Here is a 13,035-nt window from a genome sequence, read left to right as displayed (position 1 = left end):
TTAATTACCATTTGTTTCTTTTTTGCTGTCAAACTATGTAATTTAATAATCATTGTTTCTTTCCTCACTGGAACAAATTGTCAAAAATTCTAGCTTGACGTTATTCTTCATTGACTTTTAAAAGAATTGAGTGTTGATTGCTGAAAGCAGATGGTACATGGATATAACCTGAGAATATTAGAAAAAGTTATAGAGTATCCTACTGTAGGCAGATTTTCTGATACAATATGTATCTTTCATATTTTTTCATACCACTGGGAAAAAAAAATCATTACGAAGCTGTATTATTTCTACATCTATAGTATAACATAATAATCAGAATAAATTATTTTTATGGTACCGGAGCACTCCCAGCATCTCACAAACAAGAACATTAGAAACATAAACCACTGAAACGTTCGGCAGATAAAACGTGAAAAGAAGAAATCACGTAGACAATAAATACTGAATCACTGTAGCAGGTAAAAAAAAAAATAAAATAAATAATCAGTAATAGGGGAACACAAGGGAACGTGCGGTGTCCGTCCGTGCGGTGTCCGTGTTTCCAGCTGTCACTGGCGTGCTAAAGAAACCCGAATATGAACTTGGCTTATCTGCTGCCGAAGGTATTGCAACGTGCTTAGAACAGGTCTCAACTCTTTCGGGTGGGAGTTCACAGCATTTATGGCTCTAAGCGCACGTCCGTCAGGTTCTAGCAAATTGAGATTGATGATGTTCATACACTAATTGATTTCTAGGAGGCCAATGATAATTGATTAGCATCTCCGTGGTGCTCAGTTTATCATGGATAAAGCAGTTAGGGAACGGTCTGTGGATCATGTGAATTGATGGGTGCTGTCATGAGGATAAACAGAAAGATCTGTTAGACAGAAAGATATTACACAGCTAAATTATTTATTCTGCAATGATTTAAATTTTAACTTTTTTGCTAATTTAATGGGACAAAAAGAACGTGTGAAATATTAAAAAAATGTATGTTCCAGAGAGTGTGTGGGGGGGGGTGGAATATTTCCGACAGTAGTGAGCTGAGGCTTTTCTAACTTTAATCATAAAATTATGAAACGTTTAAAAAAAACGGTGTTAACAAGAAATGCACGTAATATTTCGAGGGAATCACTGACTTGTGCTGGGCTCTCTGGTAGCAAATTGTCAGAGTTCACAGTGCCCGGGCAGCCGAACTGCTAACTGTAAAGTCATCCGGACAGATATTTTTGACTACATGTCAGAAAAGCACGGCCAGCAGGTGAAGGGAAAGGGTAATCCCCTCTCTTCAGTGCTCGCCAGAGCGTATCTGAAGTGCCGTGTCCTGTTTCTGTCCCCTGACACACAAGAGATGCTGAGAAGCCGGAGTGGGCCCAGCGGTGGCTTGGGCTGGGATGGCACGGCAGGGGAGGCTGAGGCCTTTCTGTCCGCCGTGACGAAAAGGGGATGCTAAGGACTGCCTTCAGCTGCCGGATGGGTGGTTACAGAAACAGATCGAGCCGAACTATCTCGGAGATGCACAGTGAAAATGTGGCGGGCGTTGAAGCACGGGAAATGCTGTTTAGATCCAAGGAAAAAAGTTTCTTCGCGGTGTGGGTGGGGGCTGCGCGGCCTGCTCCTGTGGTGACATTGACAGCTGAGCTCTGAGCAAGCAGATCTAGCTCTGAAATAAGCCCCGCTTTGAGCAGGCAGTTTAGACTAGGTGATCTTCAGGGTCGTTGCTAACTTAATTCATTATGATTCTTTGTGGCAAAATCTCTCCCGTTTCTGTGCTGCATAAACTTCTTCTTGACTTGCTCTGAACTCGGTTTTTATTGTGCTTTGTACGATAAATTCTGAGACTAACATTTTTAGGAGCTGTTTAGTTGAGCCATTTCCTTTGTAATTGCAATTGACTGCAGAACCTCTACAGCAGAGCCACTGTGAACTCCTGGAGCGCAGGGGAGGCTTCATTTGCTGCTTGTGTTGCAGTCAAGCCTTTCCAGGTAACCTCTACTAAAGAGACAAGCTGTCTTACAGAAATCATATTTCTTCGCTAATGTTAAATTCAAAGAGTTCTGCAGTTTCGTGGTATAATACTCAAATTTACTGAGAATTTAACAGGATTGTTTGTGGACAAAGTTAATCACGCGTGCACTTGGAGGATCGCACTTGCATTTTAGGAAAGAATTCTTTGGTTTTTTTTGTAGGTGAGGACCTCAGTATTTTTACTGTGACCCTGCCTCTGTTCCTATCCTTTTTTTTTTTTTTACATCGGTTCGTTATTTTCAGCAATTATTGGAGCACTGGAGTGTGAAAACACACACGATAACATGCTTGGAAGAATTAACGTGTAATCAGCAATGGCTGCTCCTGGCTGGTGCGGGTGTGCTGGCGGGCAGGGCAGGAGCCCCGAGCACTCAGAGCCCTATTTCTGGCTCTGCTGGTGTTTGGGGAGCATCAAAGAAGGACGTAGATGCTGGTGGAGCATGCGGAGAAAAGAGAGCAACTTGTTTTTTGAAATAAGCAAAGATCACAGGAGGATGAGGACACTGGAGAGATACGGCAGAGGGAATGGAAGCATAAATTTGTAAGAAAAGATGACTTTGTTACTTTTGGTGCCCAAAGAACTTTGTTTTAACTGGTAGAAGCTACTTGGGAAGCAATGATTACATGCTGGGTATGTGCATGTGATGTGAAACCAAGGAAGAGACGTTGATTTGGTTTGGAACTGTTAGAGCATTGTTGATTTTAAAAACGCTGTCCTTGTTTATGCTAGCAGATGATCTGTCTTAAAAGCATTCTCACTCTCTGTATTCTACAGTATTGGAAATTTTTGATGACACTTGGTTTTGTCGTTAAAATCTCCTTTCACTTGCTTTCATCAGGAGTAACGTTTTCCTTTTTCTGGAAGACTCAAGACCAGCAGGCCAAGTTTCTCCCTGCCTCTGGTGGACAAGTCATTTCCAGTGGTTTCAAAATCTGTTCAAATGAAGGCGAAGGCTCAGTGGAATTTTACACCCGTGGAAACGCCATGATGAAGTGGAAAGCAAGCTTTAGTCCACCAGGTAAAGTTTATCTTTTTTTTTTTTTTAATTTCTCGGTCTTTTACTTTGTTCTTGCAGAGAGGTGTAGTGGTGAGAGCACAACTTCAGGAAAGAGACGTGGATCTATACAAATAGCTGCAGAGCTCTGTGCTCAAGAATTCCCCTGATGGGGGGAGCGAGATGTAAAGTATGAACTGGAAAAACAGTGATAGTGTATTATAGAACATCTGCCGCTCAGTAACAGTCCTCGGACACAACTTTGAGTTTTTTCTGAAGTGGAATTCTTATTGACATCAATAGATTGAGTGCTTAGATGGAAACGAATGCAGGTTAATTGCTGACAGTTCTCAGTATATTCTGAAACTGGATACAGGTGCTGTCCTCTACTGCCTCCTAAATTAAGACTTTATTTGGTAACTATCTAACCAGGTGTTTAGTGCTTTGCTCATTTTGTCATCTGTTGAGTGTCAAGTTTTGTGCCATGGCACAGCGTTAATAAACATTTTGGTGTATCGCATATCTTACTGCTTCTGTCTAAACTGCATATTGTTGGGGTGCAGTATTACCTAGTGACTGGGACAAATTCAGGTCTTCTAGTAATTCTAATAAGTCACTAAATCTTTTCTTGCCTTGATTTGACTACCTGTACGTTGGTAAAATAATATGTTCTCACCTTGTAGTAGCAGCATTTTATAAAGTTTAGAAATCTTATTCTAAGAGAAAAGCTGCTAAATGGTAAGAATAATTCACACATTTTGTGGGTTATCCAGTCCAAGTGAAAATTAATATTGTGTTTTCAGCCTCTCAGTTACAACCGAGAAACTGTGGCAACTTTTTAATTAGTCTATTTGCTTGTTCTCCAGTTCTTGGAGCCTTTATGCAGTTCTTGCTGAACTGAGGTTTGAGACAGTATTGAAGAGACTTCAAATCCTGGCCAATAATACTTAGCAAGTGTAATTTATGAAACTGCAGTGAACCCAAGTAAAAGTTCAGACAAAAGCTAACAGGCATTCTGCCAAGGTATGGGCTTCCCTATGGGTACATAGATTAATATACATGACATCAGCATTCTATAATTCACTCCGAGCACTTCCTACACAGCTCTATAACATTGCACAAGTCAGCAAAAACCTACTGAACAGGAAAGACTCTAAATGGAATTGATTCATGGATTTTGCTGTGACTTCTAATGTTTTGCAGGTCCTTATTGGACTCATATTCTCTTTACCTGGAAATCGAGAGAAGGACTGAAAGTCTACGTCAATGGGACTCTAAACACCACTGATCCAGATGGGAAGGTCTTCTATGATTACGGAGACCCCAGTGCAAATCTGCTGACGGGGACTGAGGGGGATCCAACCAAGCGCTACGTGAACGGGGCGTTTGATGAATTCATTATATGGGAACGGGCCCTCACCCCCAATGAGATTGAGCAGTACTTTACCGCTGCTGTTGGTGAGTACGTGCACGGCTGTCATCATTCGTCTTCTGTAAAAATGCTGACTTAGATGTTCAGTGTGTAGGATTTGCGTTCATCGTACACCTTTCAGCTATTGCACGTGATTTTTAGGGGCAGAAAGTCAGATAAGGATGTCACTGAGGTGCTCAGCTGCCTTTGGATGGGCAGTCTTTTTATCCTGGGTTCTAACTCCTTAAAAATGTCACTAAAAATTATCAAGACCTGAAGTATCCGGCCATTGTTAGGTCCCCAGGATCCAGAGAAGAGGAGCAATAATTAGACTTGAGGCAGAACAGTATTAGGAAAGTCTAACTCTGGATTTCTGACTTGCACTCTGTGTAACTTGGAGCCAAGTCACTCAGTGTATTCCAGCAGCTGTGGGTAATAATGGTTCTCTCTCCACTTCCTGGAATCATAAAGACTTATAAACTCGTGTTTGCTTGTGAACTAAAAAAATACCCGAAGATATCAGCTGAAATGTAATAGAAGAGACAAAGAACCAAGACTAGAACAACGACTTAGGAGACTGGCTGGTAAATCCTGTCAGTTGTTCTATGGATCTTTACAATAAACTTTCCAGTACAAGAAAGGCTGTTGCTATGAAGTGCTTGTGTGTGAGTAGCAATTAGGAAACATCCATCTCAGAATAAAGCTCTGGGGCATCTGGAACATTTGCCTTTGCTGGCAGTTTCCCTGCTTTTCTTATTCTTCCTCGGTTACTGGGAGCTCAAGAAGCTACACCCATAGCTCTTGTGCTTTAAAACCCATGGGAACCATTTTCACAACAGAAACCGTTTGAATAACAGAACTTGTGACGCATGCCGAGATGAGAATGTGTGCGTTTGACTTCCAGCTTCAATTACAGCAATCAAATATACACAAAATATATTTTATCAACCAAGAAAATATAAACTAGCTCATGTAGAACTGACATCACTGAAAAAGAAAATCCTCCGTCTGGTATATAATGAAGAAATCTATTTGCTTTGCCACACAAACAATAGCACTTGCTCTCAGGCTATTTATTTTAAAACCTTTTGATTTTAAACAATGATTCCTATGAAAGTCTTCAAAAATTCTGACTGGGAGAGCGCATAAATATCAGGAGAAGAGCTAGAGAAGGAAGAGGCATGACAGTGTTTTAATTGTACAGTTGTCCTTTTTTTCAGATATAACACTTGATGTTTCCTGTTTGCAAACAAAGGATTAATTTTAAGTGTTTAAGACTGAGGCTAAATTGCAAGGCTCATCTATATAAAAATGATGAAATCAAATTGATGACTCAATAAATGAAATGCTTTAAACAAGCCTGCTTAGCTACGGTACTGAAGATAAATGCACAGAACAGCAAAGATCTGACTTCCAGTCAGAAGAGATTCAACCTGCAGTAGGAATATCAGATTTGTTAACACTCTCCTTTATTTTCCCCAGGTGTGCAAGTTTTGCTTTCGTCAACACTTCCATGGTCTGTGATGACAAGCACCACAAGCCCTGCGGTAGGACGTTCCTCATGACTCTCTTCTGGAGTGTCAGAATACGTGTGCATATCGCAGTTACAGACCCTCCACACTTTCCCATTTTCCTTAGTGGCACTTATTTTAGTACCCCAATTATAAACATTTTCAGATATGCACAGGGAGAACCTTGAGCTGCTATGGGAAGAGGGGAGTACCGCAGAACTGTTAATGTAGGACAGATAAAGGGAATTCATTGTGAAATAAAAATATTCTCTACATTTAAAAAAAAGGAGAAAAAACTTTAGAAACTTCTGAAAAATCTCAATGAACTTTGAAGACGTAGGACATTCAAAAACGTTTTGCTAATTTTTCCTCTTATTTCCTTTAAAATGAGAAAAAAAAATCCCACTACAATAATAAAATTAGTTTTCATCTCTTCAGTAAATGCTTAATGAAAAAGATTTAAATGAAATTAATTCACCATATGGAGAATACATACAATTAGCCTGCACAAAATTAGCAGGACAGTGAAAATCCACTGGAACAGGTCCCTGCGGTGTTAATGTTCTGCTCGTTTCCTTTGTGTTCATGAGCACTTTCAGGAGACCATGGCAAACAGGACCCGGATGGCTAATGAAAAACCGCAGCTGTGCCTGTATAGTGTTTATCCTCTACTCGCGTGTTTTCCTTTTCCCTTAGCTCACGTAGCCTCGTGTGTAACCATGTCTGCTATGGCTCAAGCTATAGATAATGGTTGGTGTTTGGAGTGGTTTCTGAAGAGGTGTCTCCTGTAGGTCTCTACGAACGCCTACCGCCCCATCATCACCAACCTGACGGAGGAGCGAGGCAAGTTCCACTCCCCCCGCGTCATGCTGGGCTACCTGGAGAACGTGTCCCTCAGCCTGCCCAACAAACCCCTGTCGGAAAGCACGGCGCTCAGCCTCACCGAGGTGAGCGTCTCACATCTGCGCGCGGAGCCGGAAATTCCTCCACCGGCTCGAATGCAAAAAACACACGTGAAAAAAGCAGTAGCTGTTTTAGGAAGAAGCAGAACGTGAGCTTCAACCAGAGAAAATAGTTTAAGGGTCTCTCTAGTTCCTGGGGGCATTATTTAATATATAAATTATAAATTTCCAGAATCGTGGCCACACATCAAAAATAATTATTTATTTGAGCAGGAAACAGAGGAGTAGAAAATAATTTTTTTTTTTGATCAGCTGTAAGTGTATTCAATAAAGAATATATAATTCTGGAAAAAAAAAAAATCAGCATCTCTCTGCATGGCCCAGCTGATCCAAAATCCAGCGGATCGGACAGTTTTCTGTCAGGTGCGGGATGTAAAGACACTGTGGTCGGCGACAGCAGCAAATGGAGCCACGTGTGAGCTGAGAGCAAACAGACCTGGGCGCGGGGGCAGCTCCAGCTGTGGCTGGATCGGGGACCTGCCCGAGTCTCAACTTGCAGCGCGTTGTCTTGGAGATTCACACCTGCACTAGAGGGTTAAAGTTCTCCGTTACTGCTGCCTGCCCAGCCTTCTGGTGGCATTTATTGCTCCCGCAATAAGCGGAGTGCAAGTTGTGCGTCTCCTCCAGCTTCTCTTCTGCAGAGTTGTGCGTTATCCTTGCAGCAGTTTGCGGTGGCAGGAGCGCAGACATACCACAAATCTCCACTGAAACTGGTTCGTGGAGAGATCAGGTCCAAAGCTTGATTGAGTAATTTATTTTTAAGCTAATCTACAACGCAGGAAAAAAAAAAAAAATTAGAAACAAGGTGTTTCCTGCAGTCTGAGCTGAGGACAAGTGGTCATATTCTGCTGACATAAAGTCAGCCTTCTGTAAAGCCGTGGGTGTCTAATTCCCTGATTTCAGCAGGCTGGAAAGCTGTTATTACAGTAATCAGCCCTGGCCTCCCTGGTGATTGTTCCTCTAAGCCTGCAGGTAATACCAGGGTGACAAGGATTATTTACTCAGACAAAGAATATAAATAAATGCTTCTGAAAACGACAGGGACAGCAATCGATAGTTTCTGTTAAAAGCTTAGCATTTGCAAACTGTGAAGCTAGGATTTCATGGGTCACAGTTTAATATGTAGCAAAAACCCTTCTAAAAAGCTCTAAGACTTCATTTCCCTTGTTTTGCTGAAAATGTTGTGGGCTATAAATTGAAAAAGGAACATCATCCTGTCAGATATTGTACCTGCTTCCCACATCATTTCAGTTGCCATTTTTCTGCTCATTCGCGCAATATGATGCTGCTTTGTGTGCCGTGAAAGTGATTTGCAGACAGAAACGTGGGACGTGATTATCTTTAGCAAAGCTATTTTGGGAGGTAAATGCAAGAGAGTCCTGATCATACACACTGCCTCTGTCATTTGGCTGATTGATGGTTGGGCTTTGTATTGTCCGCAGTTAATTCCCTGAAGACAGGCACCGAGCACGCATGCTGTTTGCTGCAAAGCTGTCTCTGTCCTGATTGTCGTATGCCTCACAGGACAGGAAAATTTGATTTAAGTGATAATGCAATAAACTTTCTGATGACTGACACGTGTTTATATTGCATTGCTTCTGACAAATGCGACTTGTTTTCTGTTGTACTGCTGCTCTGCTCAGCAGCGCCAGCACTGCCGCTCTTCCTCTGTTTTCAGTGGCCTAACGCATCCTTTTGGAGTGATTCTGGAGCGACGCTGAAAAGAGACACTCGCTGAATGTGAACAGTGCCCACCATGATAGATCTTGCCCTCAAAACCAACCTTTATGTGCAGCCACTAAGCAGACGGCGAATTGTACGAGTGATGGCACGCAGATATTTATCTAGTGCTGTTGAAATATCTGGTCATTTAAGACTCAAAGAGATATTAATGTCATACGAGTTTAGATAAGATGGGAGAATAAGTTCACTTTAGTCTTAGTTCCGGTGTTGGCACCTCAGCTCTGGTATAAGGTTTGCACTTTGGGAGTTTCACAGTGGTGTTACTTTTAATAAACAAACTATTACTTTAAAATGTCACCACAGAGAACGTGATGAGGGTGCTGGCAGGTGGAGACGAATCTGTGGCTTGAATGAAAATGGGCTCGTCGTCTTAAACTGAATCTACGGATATCCCAGCGGAGATCTGCCTTGGATCCTTATCGGGAGATGTAGCTGATTAATAAACAATCAAATAATATAGTTTTATTTATCTTTTAGGCATTTTTAAAAGCTATTGAAGACTTTCTGTTACTGCTCAACTGGATTGATGTACCGGAGGTAAGACAAATGGACTTAGATGTGTAGGTTGCTTTGATTGCACAATTTCACATGGATAGGAATGAAACTGCTTGCCTTTGTGGTTCCTGTTGGCACTTTCTGGCAGTATGACTTATTTCTATTTTCAACTGTCACTTTCATATTTTCAGTAAAGACCCACAAGCAGAACAATTGTCATTTTCTTTTATAATGTGTCTTTGAGGGTTGAAACAAGGGAACTTTATATGTCACTGTTTCCACATATTTCAGGATGAATGAAACAAAGGTGTATTTATTATAAAATAATACATATTGTCAGTAAAGAGTTTCGTCACTCCTTTTTTAGCACTGAACTTTTATGATTAAAAGTTTATATTTGCTTTGTAGGTTGACATAGAAACACTTTGAAAGTAGCTTTATACTGGGGACGGTTTTAATAAAGACAAAAGGCCAGGCTGTAGTGTCGCATGTTCCAAAAGCAATCGATACCAGTCTTTCGATGTTGTCAAAATCACCCGCTCAGTTCTCGGCCTCATTCTGCTGAGTCCTGAGTACAACTGACTGTCAAAGGCCAGTGGGGGCAGATGGTCATTTGGAGACATTCTATAAAACACAGTATTTTATAAGGTCAGGCTCTGAGTGGCATCAATTTGTGTAACGTTTTATCTACTACACGTGGAAAAGGTTGTGGAGAAAGTCACAATTTGCCTTTGGACGGTTGAGTGATGATTCACACAGGAATTTCACGTGGCACCTTGGCATTTTGTGCTGTGATCTGCAATTTCTATGGTTCTAGAGCTTTCTCTTTTTTTTTCTTCCACTAGACCACTCCTATATTTGGAAGTTTAATTCAAACTATTGACAGTGTGATGGCTCATATGACGTGCAATCTGGACGAAAATTCGTTGCCTTTAACTGTTGAGGGCATGTCATCTGTGGCAGGTACGACTTAGCAGAAATGGTCTGGATGTCCTAAATGTCTCCGTGTTTGCAGCCCCTCCTTTGCCAACATGAAGGAGGAAATCAAACCAGAGAATTTTCTGTTTTGAATATTCTGGTTTGAACAGTTTGTTTCAGATGTAGAAAGGTGACTGTGCGGGTAGTCCGGAGGTAATCAGCTCTGACTGTACTTGAACTTCATTGAGGTTATTTGGGGAGGGATTTAGAATATGAATTCTAGGAAATGAATCTAGTTATACTAATAGGCAGTTAAAGGGCTTAGAGCTCTTTTGCAGCACTTCAAAGCTGCAGATGTCTGGATGCTACAAAACCTTAATTCTGCAAGGTTTTTGCAATAAATTGTAAATAATAGGAATTGTTCTGACCTTTTAGGAGAATTTCATTTTCCTGCTGTTTAGCATCCTAGAACTGCAATTTCATCTGTGTCTCTGGGTGCCACAGGTAGCAAAGGTAATTTGTCTGCTCTGCCTTGTTGAGACCTGTGTGAGGGGGTGAAGAACATGAGCGCTCACCATTACCATTAATTATTGCACGTACGCTTTGGCCACTGTCGTTTTCCAATGGAGCTCTGCAGGGCTGAGCTGGTGCCTCCAATGGCAGCGGCAGAGTGTTATCAATCTGCTTTGCCTGCCCCGGTGAGCTCAGTACTGGAGTGTGGGTGAAGTGATCCATGGCACGTTAACAGTACGTGTATGGAGTCAGATATAAAAGGCAATTTTATACTTGGGGAATTTACTGTATTTTCTGCAAACATCTGGTGTTTTATGTTCAAGACTTGCCGTAGCTATTAGGGCGGTCTAGTCAAATAGTCGAGTTGGTTGTAGAGGCTATTGATTTTATCATATTTTTGTTTGGGTTATTGCACAGATTACAGCTTGGTCAAAATGCATCCTCAGACTCTGAATTTGTCTCACTATCGATTTCCATCTCGAGGACAGAGTTATATTTCCATTCCCAGTGAAGCTTTTCATGAAAAAGGTAAGGAAAAATTTAAAGGGAAGAGCAGAGTCCTGTAAACAGGGTATCTAAAAGTGATTTTGCTTGAGAACAGGTTTTGGTTTGCTTTATTTTTCCAAGTAACCAATTTGATTGCTCTTGAGAATACTGGCTGTAAAGAGGCAGCAGTTGCCCTGTCATACTAATGAGTGATTAATGTGGTAGAATTTTCATACTACTTGAATTAATCTTGAATAATACAGCTGGGCCACAGAGACTGAAGCCATTTAATTTTGACATCTTTTTACATCGGAGAAGCTGTAATTATTTTTAATAAATTATAAATTATTAAATTATTTTTAATAATCTGAACTGGTTATTTCAAGAAATTCCAGGATGTTGGATCAGGTATTACTTATCCCTTCATGCAGAATCACACTTAAAATTTTGTATGAAATTACAGTATAAAACGGCAGGTTAAAGCAACAGCAGCTACAGAAACAGAAAGAAGATTTAAACTACAGACAAGGCAAAAAACCCACAGAACTCAGAAATCCATATCTATGCTAAAATTTTAATAATCTCAAAAGTAAGGTATGACACAAATATGAAACTCTAGTCAAGAGTCCAAAATAACAATGTTTGGAGTCATTTATCTATGTTTTAATCAAGGTTTGCAGGAAACTGTTTACAAAAAAACCATTTACCTGCATCCTCAAATTTTTGGAAATGTGACCTATGTGCCTCGAATTCCAGCCCACCGAACTTACACACCCAGAGACCTTCCTGCCGTCACCTCTCTGGAGGAAGGTTGGCCACTATCGCTAAAGTGCGAGGTTGGCTGCAGTAACCTGCCGTGAGAAATACTCAATAACTGCCCAAGTGTCCCCCGGATCTGTGGTGACGCTTCGGTTCTTTGCTCAGGCTGGAGACTTGGCTGCGAGTGCTCTGAGCCTTGAATAACAGAATTTCAAACCAACTTGCAATGCCAAAAATAACGCGAGAGGACTTTTTTCTTTTACCACTTATAAAGTCTCTCACCGCACGGATTATTTTTTTTCTTTCAGAACATTATCATGCTTGGTATCCTGAAATGATCCCGCCCACTAAATGTTTAACTCTTTTTCCAGCTAAAGCTCACTTCTGAGTAATTTCAGCCTTCAGGCCACACTTCTACACTGTCCAAATGAACTAGCCTAAAAAGTTGTTATTCCGCCTTAAACAGTTGACACTATGAATACTTGGAACCCAGCAAAAAGGGCAGTCAAAGACATCTGTGTGGCTGAGACTTACAAAACGTGCGGCTGTCTCTTCCCTCAAACGCTGGAGAACCCACAAATACCTGGAATGCACCCAGCAAAGGGGCAACCCGCGCGGAGACGGGCACCGCGCTTGAGTTCCGTAACCTGCCCGTTAATGATGCGGGTGGCGAAGTAGCCTGGAGGTTCCTGTAAAGACACTGAGGTTGACTCTGGCATGTCGTGCAACCCTTTCTAGTGCTATGCAGGGGGATTTATATTTGTCAACTGATTACTTTAACAACTTATTTTGGAAGCAGGGTTGCGCAGGGCAGGCATCCTTCTGTTTTATTTCGATACCTCTTTCCTGTGCTGTACTACAAGATGTCTGTACTTTTTCACTTAAAAGAATAGTCAGAATTCTGCTGAACCGAAGACACGAAAGTTGACAGAAGTCAAGGCTCTTAATTACCATGGCATTTCAGGTCTAGGAGAGAAGCATCTCCTGCTTACACTGTTCTGAGGAATGACCCCTGTTCCCTTTTTGCAGCTTGGATCACCATCGTCGGCCTGCTCTACCATAACATGCATTATTTCTTTCATAATATCAACCCTATGGATACAAAGTAAGTATCTCAGACCTCTCATGCTGTAACAGCTTGTTTATTACCTTAGTGATACACCTTTATAACAGTCGTGTCATTATCAACTGTAAATAAATTACGAACCATAACCCTGATTCTGCAATATTGA

The 13,035-nt window shown here is 41.3% G+C and overlaps 1 protein-coding gene across 1 annotated transcript in view; it reads left to right on the top strand.

The window, feature by feature from the left end:
* Positions 1-13,035, top strand: part of ADGRD1 (adhesion G protein-coupled receptor D1) — a 127,433-nt gene that overhangs the window by 9,152 nt on the left and 105,246 nt on the right. Inside the window, exons 5-12 of the mRNA XM_065646347.1 lie at positions 2,850-3,029; positions 4,209-4,463; positions 5,899-5,963; positions 6,719-6,874; positions 9,110-9,169; positions 9,973-10,090; positions 10,976-11,086; positions 12,833-12,908. Coding sequence (XP_065502419.1) covers positions 2,850-3,029; positions 4,209-4,463; positions 5,899-5,963; positions 6,719-6,874; positions 9,110-9,169; positions 9,973-10,090; positions 10,976-11,086; positions 12,833-12,908 — 1,021 coding nt within the window. The remainder of the gene's footprint in view (positions 1-2,849; positions 3,030-4,208; positions 4,464-5,898; positions 5,964-6,718; positions 6,875-9,109; positions 9,170-9,972; positions 10,091-10,975; positions 11,087-12,832; positions 12,909-13,035) is intronic.

Source organism: Caloenas nicobarica, chromosome 16 (genome assembly GCF_036013445.1).
Source record: "Caloenas nicobarica isolate bCalNic1 chromosome 16, bCalNic1.hap1, whole genome shotgun sequence".
Taxonomy (NCBI): domain Eukaryota; kingdom Metazoa; phylum Chordata; class Aves; order Columbiformes; family Columbidae; genus Caloenas; species Caloenas nicobarica.
This window is presented reverse-complemented; position numbering and strand designations above follow the sequence as displayed.